We start from the raw sequence: 27,713 nt of genomic DNA, 5'->3' as shown, positions 1-27,713 counted from the left end.
GAGGTGGAACTGAAACAAAGGCACTAACCACCATCCTCCTGCAATACATGTTCCTGCTTTTCACTATCTGATCCCTAACACTTCTGTCCAGAGAAGGGGCTAGTGAACTCTTCTGGCAGAAAGGGAGGAACTCTGTTTTCACCAAACTCCCTTTCAAGATGGCATTTTAACCTTCAGCAGTAAGTTGGACCAGACATTGAGCAACAGTTACTTGATTTGCTCTAAGCCACAATGCCCAACGTCTACTTCCCTGCTGCAGCACAGCCCACTCAGACCTTCCGTGAACACCCAACCACTCCCATGCCAGAGCTCACCATAGGGAAGGTCAGCTGCAAAGCAGAAAATGCTCCAGCTATACAGCAGGCAGCCAAAGCGCTGCTGCCCACAAATTGTTAAATAACCTGAGGGTTTTTCAATGGCTGAAAACATTCAAAGGTTACCCCACTGCACAAAATCCCAGAGAAAAAAAAGGAGATTAAAAGCTGGAAGTTTTTTTTAAGCTGGTATTTTTATTAGAACTCTCTACATAAAGCACCTTTGCCTGCCTTAAACTTACAGTACTTCTCAGAACACTGCTTTTCTGTAACACAGCGCAAGATGCTTCAAACTACTCCGCATTTCTTGATTTGGACACTGCCACCTTAACAGCTTGCACAATGGCATCTTTATCAATGCCAAACATCTTCAGGAGCTCAGCCGACTTCCCGCTGCGTGGTACATGAGATACAGCCAAGCGACTGACTGTGATACCAGGCTCACCCACTACTGCAGCACACACTGCTTCTCCAATGCCACCTGTGAAAGGGAAGTCAAACATAACATCTGTATGCTTCAACAGGCAGCATAGACTGCACGTATATCCAATTCAAAGGTCCCTGGAAGTTAAATCCTCAGTTCACACGCTCATGAGAAACATCAATCACAATATATGTCTGAGTTACCCGTTTCTGAAATGAAAGCAATTCCCTATTTCAAAGGCATTCTGAGGACAACCAGCCTGACATTCCTGAAGCACTTAAAAATTGGCAGTAAGAAACATGACTCTAAAGGGCACAGAACTGTCAGGAAGCCCTCACCACTTCAGCATCAGCCACTGAAGGCCAGGCTTAAGAATATACTTAGACTGAGAAGGATTTACAAGTGTACTCAATGCACTGAAAGTTTTAATTCCCACCAATCTCAAGAGCATTTAAGAGCTCCATCTTTTCACAATGCCTGTTCATGCCACTAGGCACCTCTCTGAGTTATGCAATACATTCACAACCTTCGCTCAGAACTCAGCTCAGACTGAATCACTATCAGTCACAGGGACAAAGGATGCAACCGAGAACTGTGGCGACAGGAGAGACACTGGAAGCAGGAATACTAGGAAAGAAGAAAACACAGACAGTGTCAAGAGCATGTGCTCTGAAACTTGGTAGGAGAGGCACCTTGGTGCTGCACTTTAGTTAGGGCATATCCAGGAACACAGGGCTTCTCACAGCTCCGGGCATGGTGTGATTTAACCAGTCAAACTTAGCCTCCAGCCAGAGGCACCTCCATGGGTGTGGCTGGTAAAATCAGCCTGATGTGGGCTTACAATGCATTCAGGCTGGTGATGAGTGTACACTTGACCTTCCTTGACTGCATCACAGAGAAAGCTGTGCCAGTGTAAATTCCATGTTCATCACCTCAGAGTGTGAGGATTTTGCCATCTTGCAAATCTGCAGTAAAATATCTGTCCAGAGTTGAAAGATAAGCTTGAAAATGATGAGGCTCAGTGATGCTATCACCATCTATCATCCAGAAAAAAAGTATGGTGTAACTGGCACTTATGGTAATACCACATCACTTCAGATACCTGGCAAGAGTGATGCTTCACCTTGAAGTAGGGTAATATTCTCACAATACCAATTTGTAGTAGTAGATATCTAATGTAATGTATCTATTGTCTACTAATTGTATTAGTAGACCATATCTACTAATGCCATAGTTCATAGATGCCCCTCTGCTGATTTCTCTGTCTCCCCCCCAAGAGAAGCAAGCCTGACATGCAATTCACAACAGCTGCTCTCTGTTTGCACATGGTCTCATCTTCATGGGACATGTTTGCACAGGCAAGCCCCTGAAAACATGTGCAAACAAGGCATGTCAGAGAGCAAGCGGCAGCAGATTATGGAATTAACTCCAGTTGGCAGGGAGCCACAAGTGGTGTTCCCCAAGGCTCAGTATTGGGATCAGTCTTGTTTAAGGTATTTAACAATGATCTGGATGAGTGCACCCTCAGTAAGTTTGCAGATGACAACAAGCTGGGCAGGAGTGTCGATCTGCTTGAGGGTAGGAAGGCCCTACAGAGGGACCTGGACAGGCTGGATTGTTGGGCTGGAGCCAACGCTATTAGATTCAACAAGGCCAAGTGCCGGGTCCTGTACTTGGGTCACAACAACCCCGTGCAACGCTATAGGCCTGGGGAGGAGTGGCTGGAGAGCTGCCTGGAGGAAAAGGATCTGGGGGTGTTGGTTGCCGGCTGCCTGAACATGAGCCAGCAGTGTGCTCAGGCGGCCGAGAAGGCCAACGGCATCCTGGCTTGTATCAGGAATAGCATGGCCAGCAGGAGCAGGGCAGTGATCATGCCCCTGTACTTGGCACTGGTGAGGCCACAATACTGTGCGCAGTTTTGGGCCCCTCAGTACAAGTAAGACATTGAGGTGCTGGAGCGTGTCCAGAGAAGGGCAATGAAGCTGGTGAAGGGTCTGGAGAGCAGGTCTTATGAGAAGAGGTTGAGAGAACTGGGGTTGTTTAGCCTGGAGAAAAGCAGGCTCAGGAGAAGACCATATCACACTCTACAACTACCCGAAAGGGTGTTGTCGTGAGATGGGTGTTGGTCTCTTCTCCCAGGTAGCAAATGATAGGACGAGAAGAAACAGCCTCAAGTTGCATCTGGGGTGGTTTAGACTGGACATTAGGTAAAAATTTCTTCACCAAAAGGGTTGTCAAGCATTGGAACAGGCTGCCCAGGGAAGTGGTTGAGCCACTATCCCTGAATGTATTTAGAAGACGTGTAGATGTGGCACTTAGGAACGTGGTTTAGTGGTGGACTTGGCAGTGCTGGGTTAATGGTTGGACTCGATGATCTTAAAGGTCTTTTCCAACCTAAATGACTATGATTCTAAATAAAATCCTGGCACAGAAGTTGGGGGGACTCTATTACAGAGATTTCACTGCTTTTCCCAAGAAGCATTTTATCTTAAGATTTTCTTGGGAATCCTCTTAAAAATTCCTTCTTGTATGCATCATGTACTCTTTACCCTAGCTTAACAATAGCACCACATACCAGCAACAGATTCTGAAATGGCCTGTAACCAAGTGAAATGAAGGAACAAAAAAAACAACAACAACAAAAAAGAGCCCAGTGAGGATGTAAAGTGCTCTGGCTCTTCACGGGCCCTGATCTGCTTTTTAGAGTAGTAGAGAAAAAAAGAGAGAGGAATTTATCCCAGAGTGACTGTGGAAACTGACAAAACCACCTGATTTCAAGCAAGCTGGAATCAAACTTCTGGTCACAGGGCAAACTTAGGAAACCCGCACAGCAATGGTCTCTCTTGCCATTTAACAAACTGCAGAGCAGCTGCTGTAAAGCCATTCTGAGACCATTCTGTGCAGAATTGCTACACCACAGTAGGAATTTACAATTTCACTGGAGACAAATGAATAAAGACTTCACTTGGACCAAGCATACAGTAGGGCACACAAGGCCAAGTTAATCAGAAGTGCAGCCCTGTTTAACCCATTATATCTTAGGAAACTTTCAACCCTAGGTGTCATCTCATAATCATAACAGCAATGAGAAAGGCTAAAACCTCTCTTCTGCTTTAACTGAATGACAGCAAAAGGTCCTGTACTTCTCTCTCAGGTCTGGAGAAACTATAAGCTTCCAACCCCTGGGGGACAACTGTGTGGGCTGTGACCTCCTGCGCCCAGCTCACCTTCATGGTAATGGTCCTCAACAGTGATGATTCTGCCCTTGGTTGCTCTTGCATTTTCAAGTATTGTCTTCTTATCCAAGGGCTTTACAGTGAAGGGATCAATCACACGGATGAAGATTTTTTCTGCAGAAATAGAATGAAATAATTTGCAACATGAATTTGAAGAAATCAAGAATCTAGTCACCAGGAAATCCTTCTTATTCAGACTGTCAATCACAACTTTTTTCCCAGACTTTATTTTACCTTCAACTTTATTGTCAAGCCAAGCATGATTTCCTCCTGCTTCTTTTGTCTGTAGGCATTCTGAACTCTTCACTGCAGTCTGCCCACCTATCAGGTATGCCTGGTTGAACTGAACCAACCCTGATGTCACCCTTAAGGTTGACATCAAAACCAGAATCTGTCCTGTCATCACAAGGCAGGCCCAGATTGCTTGTTAAAGCTACGTACAAATGGCAATTGTTTACAAAGAATAGCAAATTACATGAGGTTTTGTCTCATCTTGGCTAGCTGAACACTGAGTCAACTCTAATCATACATAAAGAAGCCCTATGTTACATTGACAGTTTTGTGACTGAAGGCTTTTTAATGACCAATATATTTTAGGTATTAGACACTGCCTAGGGGACTACACTAAAGGATTATATCTCCATAGCAGGTTATCCACACTTCAAGACCAGCAGAACATCACAAAGCATAGTAAATGCAGAAAAATAACAACATATCTGAAAATACAACTTTCAAAATGTCCTAGGCCTGATGGCTCAAGCTCATGACAATATATCTGTCCACCTAGATACAGCATACAAAGCTAACTGTAAACCACAGGCAGCATTAATTGCATTATCTCTTACTATTTGCAATCTCTTCCTGGGCATAGGCTACTGACTCACAGATGCATTTTTGATGGTTTCTTTCTCTTCTTATTTCATTGAAGGATTTTTGTCTTTGCTGTGAGATATCAGGGCATTTGAGCACTATCACAGAATTACTGCCTCCCACACTAGTTAAAAGTTGATACATTCATTCAAAAAAACAAGTTAGCAGTGAACCATATCTACACAAAGGCACTGCGTATCAGCAGCACTGTGTAGGAGCACACACAGTTGCTGTGGCTCAGCTGACAAGCTGTATTTTCTTAGCTGGCCCCAGCCTGTTTGCATTCTACTGCGTTGGTACCCTAGCCTGCCCAGATAATATGCCAAGGAAGAATCACTCCTGCTTCTTACACACTTCCTCTAAGATTGTGCCTGCAGGGTACTTTCAGACAGATTAGCAGTTCTAAGGAGACCTTGATCTGGTTGGTTTGGCAATTTTCATGGCTACTAATGCTGCTAAACTACCTAAAACCTACTCATTTAGGCAAGATTGGTGGATGTACACTATATTGCACTGTATCAGCTTAACAGGTGACCAGTTGTCTGTAACGTTTTAGTTAATCTTTACCAGTACAACGGGTGAGCAGTTAGACTGAGTGGTATTGATTTCTCTGCTATGTTAAATGATCGAAAAGGAAAAAAAAAACCCCAAACAACAGAAAAACATGCAAAACCAAAACCCATAACTGATCACCTTTTCTCAGCTGCTCTGCTGCAGCCAGAGCCTCATGCAGAGTGACTCCTGCTCCTATCACAGTCACTTGGTCATCCTTACTCTTCAGAACCACCTGCAAAAAAATGTTTCCGTGTATTTTTAACAATTAATCTTACTGATATGGCTCACACTTCTGGAGATTTTATTAAAAAGATCAAATCTTTGGCATTGGAATGCTTTAGAGGGAAAGGGGATTTTCCAGGAGGAACAATGTTTACCTTTGCCTGTCCAATATGGAAGTCCTCATTGTTGTTGTAAATTACAGGATTTTCAGGACGACTAGTTCTTATGAAACAAATGCCCTGTTTCCGAAGTAAACATGTTACACGTTACAAAACCAGAAAGGTGTTGACATTCTAGTTCGTAAACCCTATGAAAAAAATACAGCAAAACGACTTTTTCTGTATGTCTGGTTTTCACCCTTCAATGTTACCTCTTGTTCTACTAAGTAAACTTTTCTCCCCCACGCCCCCAGCTCCCATTAGTCCTTTTTTAATAGCTGGTTGTTTCAGACATTACAATACAGTTAACCTCCTCTTAGAGCACACTGATAATTTAGTTTTCTTTTTGATTCCAAGATCTTTATTTCTCTTTTGTTCTCTTGTGGAAATGGAGAATCCCACTCGAGTTAATTAGAATCTTAGAACTTTGCCATGCATGTGCAAATTTTACTCTAGCAACTTCAGAGCAAAAGAAGAAATGCTCAGCTGAAAGCAAGGAAAAATCCTTTCCATCAGTTAATGTTCAGACACCCTTCCAAAGGAAGTAACAAACCAGTACTCCAAGCTAATCTCTCCCTCCCACTACCTTACACTCCTTTTCCACCCCCCATCTTTTTTTCAAACCTCTCATTACGTTTGCTCCATGCCAAATTTCTACACTCCTTCACTTAAAAGCTGTATCAGAAAGATTGAAATTTTCCAGATTATTTGCTCCTTTCTCAGGGTAAATTCCTGTGGCAGCCAAAAGTAGCACCAATCAAGGAGATGATGTGACCCAATGCTACCAATGACATTTGACCGTTACTATGTCAAATTAGCTGAAGGTAAGAGAGATCAGAAACTGTCACAGCCACATGGGAAATCTCAGTCATCTTCAGACACGGTCCAATTTAACTGCAATCCATCACTAGCAACAGAGAAGCAAAAGATGATCACTGAGACTGTCAGCTAGCATAAGCACCAGCTCTCAGTGTCTCCAAAAGATTTAGACTGTCTTAGACTACCAGAGGACCTGAATCCTGAGCTTTCACGTACAGGCACCTGATGATCAAAATCCTCAAGATAAATTTATCTCTCCATATCTAGCTTAAATTTTGACCCCAGAGATATCATACTAGGAGTGTACTTTCTGTAAGTTTGCTGAAGACCAACAAGAGAGTTACGCTTACCCTTATTTCTGAGCCAATTTAGACCCAAACTGTAGTGGCTGTGTAATCATTTACATCTACCCAAATCTGGCCCACAGCATTCCAGACTGTTCATTCTGCACTAGGCTGGACAGAATATCTGCAGACTTTCCATGCAAAGAAAACATCCCGCTGCCACACTGGAGCCTTTTAAAGAATTTATGTGGGTAGACACATGCAAGAAACATGCCAGAAGCAACAAAAAAAGTGGGGAAAAAAGCGCCACCCTTATTTTCTGGCTCAGAAATACTGTAATGCAAACCTTGGTGTTGGCAGCTATTTCCACTGCTTTTTCAGTGGCTACAGCATCGCTAGGGTAAAACACAGTGGCATTGGGAACAGCCCGGAACATGCACAGATCCTCCAGTCCCATCTGAGATGGCCCATCTTCACCTGAAAGAATTAAATCAGGGTTACAAAAGAGTCAGTGCACATTTTTGACAACCACTCAATATAGCAGTGAGGTTCAATGTAAACCAGGGAAAAAAAAGTATAAAATCAGGCACACAAAGGACATGCAAGTCTACCTGCTTGAGAAAAGGATAATCTTCTTAAACTTGCAACCATCTAAACAGTAAATAAAGATAGAAAGAGACTAAAAAGAAAGAGAACTGGGGTTAAAAAGAACAAATAGAAAAAAAGTGTAACAATCAAACAACAGAAAAGACAACCAAACTAAGAAGGGCACAGATATAGAAAGAGGGTCACAAGATATCTGAGCATCTTCAGATTTACATGTACGGAGGCTGCACAAGCTAAGCTTATCAATATGTCAATAGTGTTCCTCTAGATTTAAACTGCTGGAAATGTGAAAGGAGACTTTAACGTGTTCCATCAGAAATGGAGACTGCACTTGGTACAATTGCTCTCAAATTCTTAGGCTCACTTCAAGATTAAATGAAGGGTATGTATTTTTCAATACTATAAGAAGTCTTTTAAAGAGCAATAGGGCACCTGTGTTGTTAATTTAGCAACTCAAGTGCCTTCTGGCATAAACTGCAGATCTATAAGAAAGAACCGTTCACCAGAACATGTGCTGGATGCCATGATTTTCCATAGTTAAAGAAACAACCATCACAAACACCCCCCGCCCCCAGTGACCTTATGTAATGGTGCTTTGGGAATGGCACTGTTCCAAACTAACCATGCAAAGAGTTCTGAATCCAGTCACGTCACAGCCTGCAGAACAGAAGCAGGGCAATAAGCCCTCCCACATGCACCCACTACCTGTTACTCAAGAAGGACGACTTCACGAGGAAGGAGAAGAGTATTTTCCTAAGAGCAGCACAAAACTCTGAAGAACTTTAAACATGTTAAAAAAAAAAATCAATCACTGAATTCTGCCACTGTACATTACTAATAAAGTACGCATCAACCAGGGAAAGAGAGCATCTCAACTTTCAGTCATGACAGGAAAAAAATTCTCAATGCCACCATTTCTAAACCTGTATGCACTCTGACTGAACAAGTGGGATCTCAGTGGGCATTTTCCTCTCCTAAAATGCACCCACACAATGTATACATTGAAGAAAAGTGAAATTATGAAGAAAATTAACAGATACCTGAATCAAAATCTTACCCAAGGTAAGGAGAGCCCTCATGCTTGTCCCACTTTTGCTAACATAGTGCCAATAATACCAGCATTCACAGTTCATACTAGTAATTTACAGACTAGCACTAAGTTGAGCTGGGCCCCAAGGGCATCTTTACAAAAATCCTCATTTGTGTTGTTCGAGTAACACAGATCAAAAGAGAGTAATTTTCAATTATATCTGAAAAACATATGTTTATAGCTTAGTAAAAAAAATATGAGTGCTTAATATGAACATTATCAAATGTCTAGAATATAAAACTGGTTGTCTAAACAACTGATTCCTATTTTTGACACATGCACACTATGATTTCTTTCCCTATATGTACAGTTTGGAAAATACAGATTTTTCCATTATTCTCTTACGACCACAAAAACATGTTTCACTAGACGTTCTGGTCCTTCAGCAACTATTGGTCTAGGAGTGGCCTTAGTACAAGTTCAGAATGTCATTGTGATAGTTATTTCTCATAAATTTAATGGGTCCAAATTTCAATGCAGCCAAAGCCCAGGTCTACCTAGAACTGCATACATAAAACTTCAATTTTCACCACATATCCAGTTAGAATACTGAATTCCATGCAGGCCCAAGTTCTAATAAGAAGTACACTTAATTCATACCCTTCCATTTAAAATTGAATTTTCTAACTGCTAAAGGATTTCTCTGAATTACTTTCTTTTACAACTTTGGGTTCAAATTCTTTTTTGAAATCAGAGTCGACACCTGAATCAGATTTGTAACTCAAACAACTTGATAATTGTAAGTGCACACTTCACAATCACAGCTCCCAGCACAACGTTTCAAGTGCTGAAAATTGAAACTTGGAAGTGTAGTTCTAGGAGACAATTCAGGTAACCCAAAGGGGCTTTATCTTCTTAAATGAGCGAAGACCGAAGCTAATTGGCTTTTGCACCAAAAGCCTTTGCTGCTTGTTAGAAGACTTAAAACTGGATTGAACTAGAGTACAATGGGATAGGAAGACTGATTTTAAAAAGGAGGCTCGTAATGGAATCCCTCCCTTAATGACATACACAAGCTGTAATCTGATATACTCAGAGTCTCTACTACTAAAGGACACTCTATACCGCTGCAAGTTGATCTTGAGGTTCTGGATGAGGCTACTCATGTTTACGAAGCATCTTTAAAGGTCTACCAGCATTACATGTCAAACTAACTCTTTTGCTTTAAACAAAAAGAACAACTTCCTTCAAACCATACTGCTAGCCAAAATTATTAAATCAACTGAAAAACTGATATATGCAGAGAGCCTTCATTTACTACCCCTGTCAGCTCTCCCTCTCTTTCTTTTGCCCTATAAATACCTAGTACTTTTTCAAGCATGAATGTCTACTGGCATATTCCTTCTTGGTATGCAAGTCTGCTCTTGTTTTCATGGGTGATGTCTATGCATTTCGTTAAGAAAAACAAAACTCCCTTCTTCCCTCAAACCAAAATCAAACTCCAGTATGACCTGACATGTACACCAAACGGTTATGGTGGGAAGCAAAGACCAGAGAAGGTATTGCCAATTTCCTGAATTCTGTAACAGCTTCACAGTTCCTGTTTCATTAGTACTTTGAGGTTACGTGTTTTGTTTTTAATCAACACATTAAATGTTTCAATAATAAGAAATACTGAGATAAATTGAAGCAATTACTTCAAATCGGTGATCCTCAAAGGCATAATAAAACGAAAATATTTATCCCTTGTAGTGCTTTTGAGATTGGTGGACAAGAGCAGCCGTGCAAGAATAAGTATCATTAGTTTCTCATTTTAGGGACTGGGAAACGAAGGTACAGTAAGCACGTGACTATTCTCATCATAGAGGATGTCAACTGCAAAGATGGAAAGGAACCTAAGCTCCTCACTTTCAATCTAATCCCTTTATATCACTCTGTACTTGTAGAGAAGAGAAGCTTGTGGGGAAAAGTCCTCTCTTTATCAGGCCAAACTGATAAAAGACAAAAAAAGCTGACGAAGGCTAGAAGTCTTTCTCATTCTTTCTAAATACAACAACGTGTCTGACAAAAGTGAATTGCAAATATGACTTCTTCCTACAAACAGTGTCACTGTTTGTATCTGTAATTTATCACCACAGCTATATTCCTGATAGTCTCCACAAAGAATTCTCAGTTTGACTGCTAGACAGTTATCACTAAATGGATGGGAACTGCTGATAAAAAAGCCAAGGCTGTGCTTACCAATAGAAACACCACAGTGGGAACCACAAAGATTGATATTACTCTCGGAGATGGCAGCCATACGGATCTGGTCAAACGCCCGTGTGAAGAAGGTAGCAAAGGTGCTGGCAAAAGCAACAGTTCTGTCACGAGTGGCACAACCAACTGCAATGCTCACCTGGAAAGAGGGAGATTGTGAAAGAACAGTGAATTAATTTATTGATTGTTTCCAAGAGATTGTCTGTGGGACTTCCTACCATAAAACTTTAGCAAGAAGCAATCAATGCAGAGTAAAAACCTCTGTCCAGTCCTGCTCCTAATTGTTGGCCTTTCCAAAAAGAAAAGGAGGCAACTCACACTTACAGTATCTACCCTCCAACATGTCCTATGCTCCTTGCCTCAGCTGCTAGCTGTTACTGTTGATCCTTACTGGCAGCTTCTTTTCTTTATCTGTTCCAAGCATTCATTCACAGAGTTTTAAGACTTAACCTCTTTCTTTTGCTGGATCTAAGGCTTACACTTTAGGTCCAAAGGACATGGTTTTACTATCTCCAGCAGACAGAATTTATCATTACTAAGTGGGAATGGATTTACCTGTGTCATTTGGACTGCTGTTTACCTAAAGGGCCCTTCTTCAGCAAGATGGAAATTAGAACAAAGTCCCTAAATTGTTTATTGCTACCATTACCCCATACATTTATTTTACACAGAAATTGGTCTGCTCTTCATGGCCAATTTCTCCTAAGCTGATGTAAATCTAAAATCCTTGACTGAAGCTCATGAAACTGCCCTAGTATAAAATTTGCAAGGGACAGTCCATGAGTTCTTTGGTTATAAATCATTAAAGACAACAACAAATTTCTGCCTGAATTCGTGTCTTTAATTTTATTTGCTTCTGTGAACCCATACAGGTGACAACTGAAGACTCAAACAGATGTGTTAGCAAATTATTTCAGTCCTTTCTCTACAAATGTCATCAGGCTAAATTTATTAACTGGTTCTCCGTCCTCATCTTTATATCCCAGTCTACCACAGAACTCATTCTCACATTGTGACATTCCATTTCTTGTGAAGAAAAAAAAACCCACAAACCCAAAAACTAAAAAGTCTTTTCAGAGTTAAATCTCTGCAAATCACACTGTGGAAACTATTACTGCTGTTTACACGTTGCCATCTCCTTGTGTTCTGCTGAAACACAGATAATATGACCACAAAAAGTAAAAAAAGAAAAAGAGAGGGATTAGGAAAGAATGATTAGAAGCAATCCTGTTAAGCACTCCTGTTGTATTATATTTGTAAGCTTTTGCCTTTTCCCTAAGGAGCGAGCAAGTCAAATTAACTGAAATTAGCCCTGTGAAGACTCAGACTGAATGGTCTCAGATCCTGCTGTGTAACACCAGTATTTCAAAAAACCAAGAGACCAGTTACCATGTTCTGTTCAGCAATGTAGCACTCAATGTAGCGACTGGGATGTTCTTTCTTAAAAAGCTCTGAGAAGGTGGAGTTCTTTGTGTCTCCATCCAAAGCAATCACTCGATCATTAGCATGGCCCAGTTTTGCAAGTGCAACACCGTAAGCTTTGCGGGTAGCCCACTAGGAAAAAAAGATACAGCAGTACTGTAACAACTTTAAGTCTCTATAAGCTTTTTTATCTTCTCCATTTTCTTGTTTTTCCCATGACTGCATGAACACACAATTAAAAAAAACAAACCAAAACACAACCAAAAACATTTTAAATGTTAGCGGTATCAAAAGTGCATATGAGAACAGTGACACACAGAAGAGTAAACAGAACAAACAAAAAACCCAACAACAAACAAACAACAACAAAAGAAGACAGTGAAACATCAGGGGACACATCTGTGCTAAAACAACTCCCTACCAATCCAGCTAGGAAATTTTGAAAACCTTGGTTTCCATTCATGGAAATTCACTGAACTTTGTGGAGTTTCCTTAATTTTAAATACACATAAAATAGTTTGGATAACTGATAATGATCATGAAATGAAGACGAGTGATTTGAGTCTTTATATTTGAATATATCCTTTCAATACCCAGGGAGTTAAATGCCTGTGTGTCACATCACAGAGGTAGGTGCTTACCAGGATACTCAAAATAGCAGAGAAGAGGTGGGTAGTCAATACTGTTGCAAGGGATCACACAAAACCTCCTGCCACCCATTAAACAGTCTCACACTTTGAAGATATCTGACAGTGAAAAATGAAGGGGGTACCTTTTCTCCCACTTTGTAAGTCGGTGGAGATGGCATTTTAATGTTTCTAATATTTATTATAGGTGTATCTTCTTCTGGGAGAGCTGGAGAAAGCTTTTTCTTATTTTGGATTTTGTCATCTATTTCCTGAATGACTTGTTCAGCCATGTTTTTTGGAAGAGGCTTTCCATGCCAGCTTTCCTTATCTTCAACACCTGTGTATTTAAAATTACATTACAAATAAGAAAAATATTAAAACTATTTAAGGTTTTAGCTGCAGATTTTATCCAGATAAAAGCGTAGTGGAGTATGACAGTCTAGTATAGTCTTCCAAGGAAGAATTTCCTTATTATTCCCACTGTTAACAATTACAATAGTACTCAACTGCATCAAGACAGACGTGTTTAAATACATAAGAGAAACAGTCAAATTCCATGTATTCCAAACTAGTAATGAAATTTCAGCATCTTCTACTGAAATTGTTTGTAAATTGGCACCTAAAAGACCTGATCCATAAGTGTGGCAAGAAGTAAACAGTAAATCAGTGTTAACAGTTAACCTGATATTTCAACAGTTAGGCCTAAATAAATAAACTCAGCTAAGTTTCAAACAACAGTTAACTGAGCTGTCTAGTTCAAACAAGACCTGACATTTTACAGCTTTATTGTAATAGCTTCTGATGACTCTTATCTTTGTGCACCTGGCACTAACAGCAAAATTACCCCTCTGGCTGATACATTGCTTTTCTCTGAGTAAGTCCCTAAGAGTAATGAGTTTTGCTTGCTTGCTCAATGAAAAGGAATGAAGATACTCACTCCTGTTATTAATATTTATCTGGTCAGAAAGACAAATTCACAGAGTGCAGCTAAAAGCTGTAGTTGAACAGAATCATGGCAACCCCTGACACACTGAATATGCATTTACTCCATTCTCTGGATACAATGCTCAGTAGCTAGCACACATCTCACTTGCAAGAGCCAAAATAATTTTCTTAGCATTAACACTGTTGAGCAGAATAAAGAGTTTGAAAGACTTTCTGCATGCTATTGCTCAAATGTGTAGGTACACGTCTGTCCCCTAAACAATGACAATTAGGTAAGTTTCATACCACGTGAAAACTACAAAAGGATCTTAGAGGCACCATGAACTCCAAAATTCATACAGCTGCTAACCTATTAAATAATTTCTACAGACTACTGTGTCCTGTATCTCAATGATTTACACAACAGATCATATGAAAACCTGTAGTGTGACCAGGTAGCTTATGTACCATGTCTCATGCAGCTTTGTCAAAACTGTAAAAGCAGCATTTCTATGCATTTATACTGCCTGGCTGGTAACTAGCAGACCCAGTTATCTGCAACATAGGGAGCAGGGAGCTTCTGTGACAAAGTTACTCCCTTCTCAGAGTAGTCTCTCTCAGTTCAGAGAACAAAAGCAAGCAAAGAAGGCTGACCTCTTTTCCTGGGGCAATTTTCAAGACCAAGTCATACAGTCCAGTGCTCCTCCCTGCCCCCAGCCACCTTCCAGACCAGAAAATACTTTTTAAGGAGTAACAACTCAAGTACAGCTGACAGCAGAGGAAATCCTAGCCTGCAACTGGAGATCTGTAGAATCCCAGTCAACATGGAAGTACACCTGGCCGGATAACGTGAAGAACTGAGCGCCACATCTTTCCCTGCTTCCAACAAAGCACCTTTTCTTATAGAGGATGTTAGATGGACAACAAAGGAAAAAAAAAAAAAACAATAGGGTGAAATTCTGAGTTTTCAGAGTGTATGATAATATGATGAAGTAAAAAAGCTGACAGGAAACCAACCTTTTTCGAATGTATGCAATGGTAAACTTCTTTATTTTTTAATGACTGCACCTTTATTGCAGCACTGTGTACATACTGTATACATGTGTATGCAAAGCACTGGATGTTTTATTACCTGATATGCCTTTGCCTTTATAAGTCTTTGCAATGATAGCCGTTGGTTGATGTTTGGCCTGGCCAAAGGCTTTGCAAAGTTCCTCCACACTGTGTCCATCAACGATGATAGCATGCCAGCTAAGAACACAAACAGATCAGCTGTTTCTAAAGGGTTTTAGCACATGACACTCTTTGATAGTTCGCAATAACAGAAATGAATACCAAGTTCATTCCAATGCAGTGTCTTTTTAGGACACCCAAAACAAGCCAGAAACATGAACTAGCATTCACTTGAGATCATAAAATACCATAGTACCCTTTTTTTATAACGCAAAATGAGTCAGAGGGATTAACAGCCGCTAGCAGAATCCACAGCCCACAGATAACTGTTATCCTACATTTCTTCAGACATAATAGCCATTTTTAATCACAAGAGCAAATCAAACATCTAGAAATCAATTTTTAAAACTGACAATGAAAGTTGATTAAAATAGTAAAAATGCTCCATCATAATTTGCGTGGCTGCTATTGTATCTGACAGAGGTTTTTATCATGGGTCTTTACATCTACATAGAAATACACATTTCTAAACTAAATGAAAGCCAGTACACAAAGAATGCTCTTATGAGTAATGGTTTCCATGCCCTTTTTTCTGATCTACTTGCTATGACGATACATTTGGTCACACAAATAGTTATAAAATCTGTATTTAATGTGATAAAACCAGCTTTAAGATCCTATGACAAATTTATCTGAGTAAGCAGTCTTTTTATTTTTCCTCTAAACAAAAAATTCTGCCACTTTTAATATTCCTGCTGTACCAATAGATGACCAATATGAGGCATTATGACTATCACCATTTCTTGGTGATGGTCTTGGAATGGTATCCTTTAGAGATGAAAGGTCATTTGAAAAATTCTGAAAAGTAAATAAAATATACAGTTTCAAATGGGAGACTTATTCGGAACTTCTTCCAACCACATACCCAAAGGCTTCACAGCGTTTCTGGTAAATTTCAACATGATGCTGCAGAGGGGCAGGGTCACTTTGTCCAAGACGGTTAACATCAAATATAGCAGTGAGATTATCAAGCTTGTAAAACCCAGCAAAGGCCATTGCCTCCCAAACAGAGCCTTCAGATAACTCTCCATCTCCAAGCAGACAATACACTCGATAGCTAGAAGATTAACAATAAAAAAAAGTTTTATGTTTAAGCACAATTAGAAGCAACACCCTTCTAACCATTCATAGTGAGAATTCACTGCTTTTTCTATCCCAAACTCAACTCCCATTGCTCAATTCATTCACCTCAGATAACCCTACGTAACCTTAGATAAATTAAAATGTTTTTGAGCTGTTACACATGAAAAAAAGTAATACTGTACTCCTTTTTCAAACCTTCATCTCAAAAAAATCAGGTCTCAAGCCTCCTGTTACAAGGGCTGAATGAACAGGCCCATTAAATATTGTCACTGTGACTCAGCAAGATCACTAACAATGCATGAAAGGTTACTGTCTGCTTTCTCATTCCTACCATATACTCTCCGGAAGGCCGACCAATAATTTAAATTTCAGGAAACTATAAATCAGGGATGAACTCAACTACAGATTAAAGCATGTTGCATAACCCAATTCAGGAAAAAGACAACCAGCATGATATGACTTGTAGATTACTTCTCCAAACACTGAAGCTTTTTATTTAGGTAAAACTCAGTTAGCGGAAGTACCGCCTGATTCAGCTGCTGTATTTTTCTTTTTATTACCACTCTCTTCTTTTGGATGACAAAGTTTTACATGCTTATTACCTATTAAAAAAGATTAGTAAATTAGCCTTCAAATATATAATTTTAAAACATTCAAGATGGCTGTTAGTTATTATTTTTTACTAGACATTAAGCTATAACAGACTTTTGGTCTGAATCACACCTGCCTGCAGCTAAATCTGAACTCCTTCCACATAAGCTGCATGCAAGACCACCTTTTTCTTTTTTCTTCTGTCATGTAAGAACTGCTTAGATTTTTTCCACACATAGCATCTGCCAAACTCAATTAAAAACAGCAAGTCATCTTTCACAGAAATTATTTCAAGCTAGTGAAGTGTAGGACACATTAACTGGGCAGCCTATGCTCAAATGTACTAGAACTGTCACATAAAATATATCAACTACAACAGGCTATTTTCCTCCTCATACCAATTTGCCTTTAGATATCTACTCTTCTTGTCCACAAAACAAATGGCAGAAGCAGTCGTTTTCGTCTCTATGGAGTCGAGTGCCTTTCTGATAACATTTTGAAGCCCTACTTTATGATTCAATGGTGCTATTATTGACCATAACAGCTCCTTATCTAGATATATGTTCTCCATTACTTGTTATCTGACTTTGAAAAGATGCATCTCTAGTTTCTGTTGTCCTTTTAAGGGGACACAGTCTCAAAATGGCTATCAATTACTCTCTGGAAGTTAGAGGCTACTCCAACAACTTACTGTCAGTTCAGGAACATCACCTTGCAATGCTGTCAGGTTACAAAGGGAACACACATATGCACTAATTCTTGCTAATCTTTAAATCCTTGGTAGTTTCACCAGCAATGGCTTTGTAACTTTCAGGCTAGTAATCTATAATTTAAAAACCTGAATTTGAAATCAGACTTGGGAATGGAGAATAGAATAAAAAGATGTTCTGGTTTAACCCAGCAGACAGCTAGATACCACACAGCCATCCACCCCCTTCCCACCCATCCCCAGTGGGATGGGGGAGAGAATCGGGGGGTGGGGTGGTGAAATTAATGGGTTGAGATAAAGACAGTTTAATAGGACAGAAAATGAAGGGAAAATAATAACAATGATAAAAAAATACAAAGTAAGTGATGTACAATGCAATTGCTCACCACCCACCGATCAAGGCCCAGCCAGTTCCCTGGCCAACTCCCCCCAGTTTATATACTGAGTGTGGCGTCCTATGGTATGGAATACCCCTTTGGCCACTTTGGGTCAGTTGTCCTGGCTGTGCCCTCTCTCAGCTTCTCCCTGGTAGGGCACGAGAAGCTGAAAAGTCCTTGACTAGTGTAAGCAGTACTTAGCAACAACTAAAATATCAGTGCGTTATCAGCATTATTCTCATACTAAATCCAAAACACAGCACTGTACTGGTTACTAGGGGGGGGAAAAAAAGTTATCTCTACCCCAGCCAAAACCAGGACAAGGAGGTTTTTCTTCCTGACTGAGATAAGAACATAACCTCTTTTCACAAAATACCCCCATTGAATGCCTATAATTATGTGGAATTACCTGGCTCTGTCAAAGAATTTGCCAGTGTATGCCATTCCACATGCAGCACCGAGACCCTGACCAAGGGATCCAGTAGCCACATCCGTGAATGCTTGTCTCTGAGAATAAAAAGACAACAGTTATTTTACAGTTAAGAAAGAACTAAATTCCAGTTCTAGAAAATGGTTCAACATACATCAAAATTCAGCTTCTCAGCCTTAACAATATAGTGCAAGGACCTCCAAATCTTGCCATGTTCCCCTTCTTCCCCTGCAATATACCTTCATTAACAGTGAGTGTTACAAGCTCTCTGAGAGGTAATGGTACCTACGGCCCAGGAATTTCTCAGCTATAGCAACAGTTAAGAATTGATGATTTTGTGTAAAAAAAGAATCAATTGAAACAATCAGCTGGGAATGGAAAGACCAATGAGGCGACCAAACTGAACATAAACTCTTGTAATACTTCAAGGCTTCTTAAAGGATGAGAAAAGCCATGCTGGAACTTTATATAGACTATTTTTAAATGGAAAGTATTGACATACAGGACTGCAGGGGAACTTCACTACAACAAAAAAGGTCATTTTTACATGCTTATTCAAACACAGATACTGATTCAATTGTAAAACCATAAACATCATCCTTCTTATAAGCCTTTGTCTTTCCTGCACTGTAGCTGGCAACCAAGAATTGCTGCAAAACACATGCACTTGTTTTACAGAAAACACCATCTTATATCAAAGGTTATGAACACTCACTGGTACTGGGTGTCCTTCTAAGACAGAATCAATTTTCCTCAAGTTCAGTAAGTCTGCTTCTTGTAGAAAGCCAGCCTCTGCCCAAACAGAATACAAAATTGGTGCCGCATGACCCTGTGAAAGAAACATAAATTTTAAGCAAAGCACGAGTTTCACAATATCCTAGTATCGATGCAAAATTCTACAAAGCTGATAAACCCTTGGATCAGGTTCATATGCCTACTAAAAAGGGATCGAGTTATAAAACACTTCTACCACGCAACATTCACACTGATGCTTGTTTCTAAGTGCCCCATGCCCCTGCTGAGAACACACCAGATAGCTGACTACACTTAAGACAGAAAGAATGTAGCACTCTTTAGGGCTATTTAGGATGTCCTCAAGAAAATCAGCGTCGAAGGGTAAGAAGGTCTCTCTCAGCCATGCAGGTCCAATTCCAAAAAGTAGTTTTGGTATCCAAATAAAACCCCTTGATTCAATTTGCTTAGGTACCAGTTCCAAGAACAGAGCACTGTTCACTAAACCAGTAAGCAGATGGATGAGCAAGTATTATCCCATTAGAACTTCTTCAATACATATGTATTCAAGGTAAGATGCAGCAAGTGACAACAGACAAAATTTTAAGCTTTATATGCTCAGGTGCTTCCAGTCAGGTCCAACAGGATGACTGCAAAGTAGTAGTGATCTTCCACCCATGCAGTCATTAGGAGTCAAAAAAGCATGCAGAGGTTTGAAGCCATTTAGCAACTCTGGGCAAAACCCTGATTAATTAGAGAGAGGTAAAGCAAACATGAAGTGGCGCTCTCATACTGCTTTGCTTTGCCACCTCAGCACTAGCTGCTCACTTCTCACCCAATTGCTTATTTCAGAACGGCAGTCAGAAGTGGCAACAGTTATTATATCCAATGCAAGGATATACACCATCAGCTATGCAGCACTACTGTAAGCCACCACATGAGGAACTCTGACTCAGAGATGGAACCTGCCCACTGGAGTACTTCATCTGCCATTATTACATCATTATGCTTTCTGAAGGCCCCTCAACTGACATGATGTCATATGATTTAAATGTCCCTGTGATTTGCAAGGGCACAATGCAAAAGGGGACAGAAACAGTACTGGCCAGTCTAGATCGTGGGTTTATGCATTTTCTGAACCACAGTGGCTTCAGAAGCAGTACTCACTTTAACATCATACCGGCACAGTAGGAATGCAAACTACTCACTAACCCACCATAATTTTTTAATATAATGCTCCCTGAAAACCTGACAGTAATTAGTGCACATTGTGACATGACTGCAGACATAATGCCATGGCTGCACTTTACAAGTAGAGCACAAAAGCTAACTGTGACTTACTTGTTAGAAAATTGGTTAAGCCAAAATAAAAGACATAAATAATTCTTGATAGATTTTCTAGACATAATAGCATTTTTTATTTAATATTAGAACAACTTAACAGTGAAATTACGACTTATCAAGACACATTATCAGGCACTTTAAGATTCTTTTTTAGTTATGCTACAACTTCACTCAACCAGCTTTTATTTCACTTTCTGAAGTAGATAGATTCCAAGCTCTCAAATATTTCCTAGACTTTTGTGTAGATGCAGGTATAAGTAAGCATAAGTCAAGGAAGACAATTCAATTTAATTTACAGACAGACAGCTCTCTACTAGGAGATTGCAACAGTATAGTGTAACAGTTATTTTACCTTTGAAAGAACAAACCGGTCGTTGTTGGCATTTCTGGGATCTTGCACTTTGTACCTCATGGTATGGAAAAACAGCACAGACATAATCTCTGCTGCACTGCAACATGATGTAGGGTGGCTACGAATAAAGACAGACCCAAGATTACCACTTCTTATTATTGTTTGCTCAGGACCATATCTTTAAATATCACTTTATCAGTCCCCTACTCCTCAGCATTAAAATATACACTCTTAAGTGTTTTTGATAACCCATCCCATCTACTATTACCCCAATGTCAATTAATTGTACTTTGAGACAAAGGGAGCCTTCTTATCTAGCTGAAGTGGATGTTAGAAGATAGACCCTGGTGACAGCTCAAGGACACCTCTTTTAGAGCTCTCTGTTCTTCATGCCAAGGAACACCACCCTAATCGGTGGCTCTGAAGCACAGGAAGCAGTATGACCCTGTGCCTGAAATCATACTCTACCGATTTATCTGACGGCAGAAATTCATGCTGATGGAGAGGAAACAAAGACAGCTTTCCACAGCACTTTAGCCACTCGGCAAGTGAAGGAATTAAAAGCATGGCATCATGACTTGTTCAGGCCCTGTTGCACAGGCAGGGATTGGTAATGCAAGATGAACTTTTGCAGAAAGTTCTGGAACATTTAGAACTGTATAACATAGGTACCATTTATTTTACCATGTTGGAGCTGATAGAACTAGAATTCTGATTTCTAAAGAGGGCATTAAATTATACAATTCTTGTATTTCATCTACTGAAACTGGAAACAGAAATTTACCGTCTCCAGTAAACACCCACATACGCATTGTAAAATACTAATTTGCTTCATCTTTGCCTAAGAGAGGAACCAACATTGGCTATATTTACATCTATATCGGTTTGAAATAGTGAACTAGTTGCTTTATCAAACTTTTGTAAGTATCTGGGATAGTCTCTCTCCCACTGAACTATCTGGGATGACTTTTTGTGACAATTTTCAATAGCAGCACCAATTAATGTTTCAACTATAACTTGCCTTAGAAATACACAGGCCTATTTCAGAAGCAACTATGTCATATAGTATCAACAAGTGAAAATAAAGTTACACAAAAGGGTTATTTCCAAGTGGCAAATATTAAGTTATTCCAAGACAAGGTATATATTCCATCTGAGATGTAATAGAAGAGCATACAACTACTTTTATCTATCTACATTACTGTAATTTAGATAATGATCACTGTAGCTCTTGGGCACCTTAAAGGGATGGTACTACTTGACCACTTACGGTATTGGCCTTGGATTTTCGCTTGTGATAAAGCTTAAAAGGGGCAAGGAGGCTCTTAAAAAAAAACCAACACCTTTATTGAGTGCGGAAGGCAGCATTTTTCAGATTTTACTGAAGTGTAATAGAATCATTCTTGACATCAGTGGTTGCTGCTGAAGAACAGGAAAGTGAATGAGGAAACAGTAAGGTGGTTATGGCTGCAGATATCTGCACCAGCTTTGAAAATAACTTGCAGTCTCATCTCATTTTCTCTTCTACCAACGTTTATTTTTCATCTTTAACAGAATACTCTTAAAATATTTGACCCTACTTGTAAACAGGACAAACTTACTATGAAAGTGTCATGTTTCGTTTCCCGCATGTACATTTACCATGCATGTTAGGATTAGACAACACTTTCACTATAACTTTAACCAGAATATTATCTTCCGGTAATAATAAACCTTCCCTCCCAACATCCCCAACAGTGCTGTAATGAGAGAATAAAAACATGCAAAACACTAGCAAAATATCAATTACGGTTAGTGTCCATCCCTTAGTAAGGACTCACACACAGGGAACCAAAAGAATTAGCTTTAAAACATGGTTCAAATATATTAGTAAATACTTATGTATTTGAGTTAATCAATAAGCCTTACATGCTTGTTTAAAGCTTTCATTCCTTTAATTTTATTAACTTTATACTTAACCATACTTCTATGAACTCCTGGTCTTGGTAAAAAAAGTTTTAAACAACCTAAAATGGTAGCATGTGGAAATAAAAAAAAAAGGTAGAAAAATTTATTAAATTACCTGAAAACTAAAAAAAAAACTTGTTAAAATTACAGATAAATTAAATTACTTCCTACTAACAGAAATTACCAAAAATTTAACTACATATTAGATACCAGAAATAACTCTAGAATCAACTACACAATTTTCTTTAATATAGCCATCTTAACTACATCTACTGGTCTTCTATTAGCTCATACATTTTCAATAAGTTCTGTTAAAAGAATTCTCTGTTAAGCCTAGCAAAATATATTTGGATTACTTGTATAAGGGGAGAAAAAACCTACAGCAAGTCATTGCCACTACTCACACAATCTTCCATATTTTGCTCCTGACTGATGAACAACCCAGAACTTTGCGGTGGTGGTCTGATTAACACACTTCTCTGCCAGAGCTTCTACTGAACAACTGCCTTAACTTTGAAATATAGCCCTTCAGTAGGAAACCAAATGAAAGTACCTTAGAACACTGAAATCCTAGATCCACACATATCAAGAGTAAAATAACTATTCCAATGTAGTTGTGTGGGGTGTTTTTAATTACTGTGCATCAATTTATATTAGCTCCATCTACATGCATCTACACATTTCAATAGTGGTAGAATGTAAAAATGGTATATCGAGTGAAAAAAAAAGCTAAAAAATTGAAGGAGAAAATAATATGCAACAAGTGATCATACCACATGTTATGAAACTTAACTGCCTCTTAAGAAACTCTTGCAACTTCCACTTTTAAGAATTTAATAATATAATTCTAAGAAGCCAGGCACTGTTTCAAAACTGTAGAAATTTATCATTAGCTACAAGAGACTCTACCAGTTTTGATTAAAATATCTGCACTAGTTATCTAAGAAAAAAACTTGTTCCACGCCCAAAAGCAAGTAAGTTCAATCTTTACAATTAACTTAATCAAATTTTTTCCCCACCTAAGGCATTTTAAGCACAAAATTTTTTTCCAGTTCACTGAGTTTTTTCCTCTACACCTGGTAAAGTACTGAAAGTATATGTTTCAGCATCTTAAGGATCAGACTACCTGATCTTTTAGCTCTTGTCCAGACAAGAGAAAACTTTTGTTTTCTTTAACAAAAGTTATCACAAGTAAAGACTACAAGAACCGGCATGTCAGATCTAACACGGAACCATTTGTATTGCAATATATGCCACAGTTCACAGAAACTACTTCCTTGAAAGAAGTAGACAGGTCCCGTTTTGTTTGAAGTGCTTTTATTGCAAGTATTTCTTTCAGTTTTACAAACTACACCTTTAACAAGCACAAATTTCCTTAACAAAGTCAATGCAAGCATGACAATTTTTTAATTAACTGTAAGCTTCTATTTAAATTTAACTTGTATTCAAACATCTTTCTACATTCTTAATGTATACCAGCAAGTTACTGTCTCATTCAGGTTTTGGAAAACACACTCATAACGTATAGCCCTTTTAGAAATGTATGAGATTTGCTTAACAGTGCAACAGACCCTGAATGTCTTTTTCTTTTCGTCACACTACTACACCATCATCTTGGTAACCAAATCTTATTAATTAAGAAAATATGACTTGCCAACAGAATCTTCCCTCCAGAGCCCATCTTTCATAATCTGCTTATTATCAGGTTGTGTAATAACTTCAGACTCCACACAATTCTAGTGCTAGACTAAGCTAGCGTGACTAATGTAATGCCTTTGTGCGAGAAGTACACAGTATCATAGCATACATGAACCAGGAATAAAAAGCTTAGGCAGAACTACTTTTACTGTTTCTTCACCTGTATGCAGAGAACGGTTTTGCTATTGAATTTCATGGATCACAGAAGAGAAGAGAAGGAAAGGCTGTAGCAAGATCCTTGTTCTTTAACAGCACATCAGAGAGAACAGAGAAATAATTTTATCTGTAGATAAGACAACTGATACCATACATCTCTGTGGCTGGCTTAAAATACACACTAGAAGCTCAAGACTGAAGCCCAAGCTCTACTAAGTAAATTTAGCACAATTTTTCTTACCAACAATTTCACACAGGCTTGTGTAATACTGCCTGGACTGCTTTGAAACAAATCAAGAATTAAAAGAGTAATTGCTGAGTATCCTGTACTTCCCTCTCCAGACTGGACCAAACAAGCTTTGTAAAAAACCACTCCTACGGCTAGCTGAGAGATTCCCCATGTCCCAACACTCCGTTTTACAGGAAGAACCAAAGCAGCTTTTTTATTTGCTGCATGCAAAAGGAACGAGTAAAGTTCAGTTTCTGTATGCTTTGAGAAAGAGCCGTTTGAGGCAGCCCCTGCCGTAGACACAGTGCAGAAAGTGTAAGGCAATTCAAAGAAGCTTTAAAATATTTTACACACCATCTTTCTCCACACAAACCTCACCATCCAAATGATTCCTTCAATAATTTTTAACACTACAGCCAGTTTCATAACAGGTCCAAAGGAGGAAATTGCAACACGACAGGATAAAAAAAAAAAGCCAGCACTCTATATGGAAGCACTCAAACGTATTATTCAAGCAGAAAAAATGGCTTTAATTTTACATGAGTAAAAGCGGATTGTCTGCAGAGAGTTTTTTCCATAGGTAAAGCACGATCAAAAGAAGGATAACCCTGGAATCTGCACACATCAGAGCCCACACTAAATCCTGTCCAGAGGCCTGAATAAACTGCCCATTTGAGACCGCGGGCATTTCACAGATAATCCCACTTGGGCTCGCTTGAAATTCTGTGCAGAATTAGTTCCAACTGACGGGCACGAAATGAAAAAGAAATCGCTCGCGCCTCAGGCAGAAATTCTTTGGTTTTCCGTCCTGCATCAATTTAGCATTCCCGCGCTCTCTCTGCAGTCACAACACCGGCCAGCCCCGGCGACCGACGCGGCCCGCGGCGGGGCGGCTGCCGCCCCCCGAGCCGGGCCGGGCCGCCTTTGGCGGAGGGTCCCCGCACCTCACCCGCTACCGCCGCCATTTCCCAATGAAGTACCTCCGCATCGAGCAGCTTCGACGTGCCGGGAGGGGGTGGGGGGGTACAGGGGGTTTGGCCGTGATCCCCGCGGTATCACACGCACACCGGGCTCCCCATCCCCGCCCCGGGCCGCCTCAGCCGCGGAGGGCCCCCAGCATGCCCGCCCGCTCGGTGCCGCGCACCGCGAGCAGAACAGAGAGCGAGGGCGGCAGATCTGCCCTCGGGAGACACCGGCGTGTCGGCGGGTAACGGGCTGAGGGAGCCCGGCATAACCCCTCCCAGCGCCAGCCCGCCTCGGCCTCGCCGCTGAAGGGATGCGGGAGCGCGGCTCGCCGGTGGGGCCGGTGCGCGGCTAGGGCTGAGCCGTAGCCCGCCTGCCTCACTCACCCGGAGCCGGCCGCCGTCGTGGCTTTGATGGAACTGATGCGGAGCCTGTTGGCCGTGTCCTTCAGGGCCTGCAGGGTCTGCTGGTCGGGCTTGTGGTAGTCCTCCATGGGGACGAAGCGGGAAGGCGGCAGCGGGGCTCGGGCAGCGGCGGGAGCTGGGCTCGGGCAGCGGCACTCCGCGAGGGCTGTGGGCACCACGCCTCAGCCGGGCCGTGCGGTGAGGGGGGCGGAGAGAGAGAGACAGAAGGAGAGAGACAGAGAGAGAGGGCGGCGCTCCCGCCTCTCGCCTGCGCCGGAGCTGGCCGCGCACAGGCGCCATTTCCCGCCCCGCCCAGCAGGCGCTGAGAGCGGGGGGGCGGCGGCCGCCCCTCACGGCCGTGCGCGGTGAGTGGGGGCGGACCCGACGGCGGGGGACCGGAACCCGTCGGGCGCAGCGGGCAGGGCGTACGGCTCGCGTTGTACCAGCAGTCAATCCCTATTGGAGAAAGGCGAGCCAGAGCGTTTGCCCCTCAAGCCTGTTCCTGTCTGTAAAAGAACGTCACTGCTTCCAACACCTCTTAGCAATCACCGTGTTCCTCTGCACAGTCAGGAGAAACAGTAACAGAACTACCCTGGTGTGGCATCCTTTCAAGAAATAATTCATATTTCTATAATCCACGTTTAAAAATTTGCCAGATACAGAGACTTATTAATAAAAGATTGACATCACCAGCCATCGATCAGGAAACGCATCAGCAATTCTGAACACTGTGACATTAAAGCTACAGACTTAACTAGGCAAGTTAAATATTTAATATTTGTTCTAGAAAACTTGAGCCGCACTAAAGTCACAATCTGAAAAAAATAGTTTAAACAGCAACAAAAAAATGAAATATTTCACATCTTGCTCATGAAGCCTGGTTTTCCTGCACTGCAGTCTCCATGTATTTCAGTGTTCTGTCCACTGGTAGTTTGTCCTGGAAGCTGTATTGCATGATTTAAAAATACTAATATATTTTTAAATCTGCTTTAAATGTAAACTGTTACATCTAGGGAACTAGCGCTATCATCTTCTAATTTCAGAAGACACTAGTGATATGTACCATCTACCTGAAAAAAAACCTACACTATTGTCTTCAAGACTCTGAACACTTTGGGTTTCAGAAATGAAGGAAGCTACCTGTATTTACAAGTATCCGTTCATGCTCACTTGACAGATTGCAGCTAAAAGGTAAAGTGAAGTTCTTAGCAAGGTAAGATAAAACTTTCTTCCATAAACTAACCAGTTTATTGGAAGAACTAAAAGCAGACACCATTCCTTTATCTTAACTGTTTTCTTAAACTGCTCTAGCAGTTGCCTTTTCAGAATTCCTTTTAATAAAAATCCTCAGAAGAAACACTAGACTGGGAATAGGCTATATGCCAGGAAGAAGGAAAAAACAGAGCCAAACAACCAAACTTGATGGTAGCAAAGTGCAGAGTTAATTTTAGAGACCAGTATACAAAGGTTAGTCGCTGCAACTGCCTTTTGCTATGCTCCAATATATATTCTATTTTAAAATAATGAGGCAGGCCAACTACTTTATTTTCTTTTTGCAGAACCAGTTACCCAAATCTTTTAATCTCAGTAATACACTTTGAAGTGATAGAGAAAATAAAATTGGAACATGGAAGAACCTGATGAGGGTTGCATAAACCTTGGTTTAACTTTTAGGAGCTCTGAAGACATGGTCTGTAAAGCCAAGAGCTTCCA

The 27,713-nt window shown here is 40.5% G+C and overlaps 1 protein-coding gene across 1 annotated transcript; it reads right to left on the bottom strand.

The window, feature by feature from the left end:
- Positions 1-489: 489 nt before the first annotated feature.
- On the bottom strand, positions 490-26,285 carry TKT (transketolase). The gene is made up of 14 exons (XM_075096200.1): positions 25,983-26,285; positions 20,604-20,721; positions 18,891-19,004; positions 18,155-18,252; positions 15,851-16,042; positions 14,885-15,003; positions 12,972-13,165; positions 12,167-12,331; positions 10,760-10,916; positions 7,229-7,359; positions 5,777-5,860; positions 5,538-5,631; positions 3,966-4,088; positions 490-795 (listed from the first exon to the last, which is right to left on the bottom strand). Exons 1-14 carry the CDS (start codon positions 26,087-26,089, stop codon positions 608-610), a joined length of 1,884 nt encoding a protein of 627 aa, XP_074952301.1. The 5' UTR covers positions 26,090-26,285; the 3' UTR covers positions 490-607.
- Between the last annotated feature and the right edge of the window lie 1,428 nt (positions 26,286-27,713).

The sequence above is a fragment of the Phalacrocorax aristotelis genome, chromosome 6 (genome assembly GCF_949628215.1).
Source record: "Phalacrocorax aristotelis chromosome 6, bGulAri2.1, whole genome shotgun sequence".
NCBI lineage: Eukaryota > Metazoa > Chordata > Aves > Suliformes > Phalacrocoracidae > Phalacrocorax > Phalacrocorax aristotelis.
Note: the sequence above shows the minus strand (reverse complement) of the source record. Positions and strands in the feature narration are given on the sequence as shown.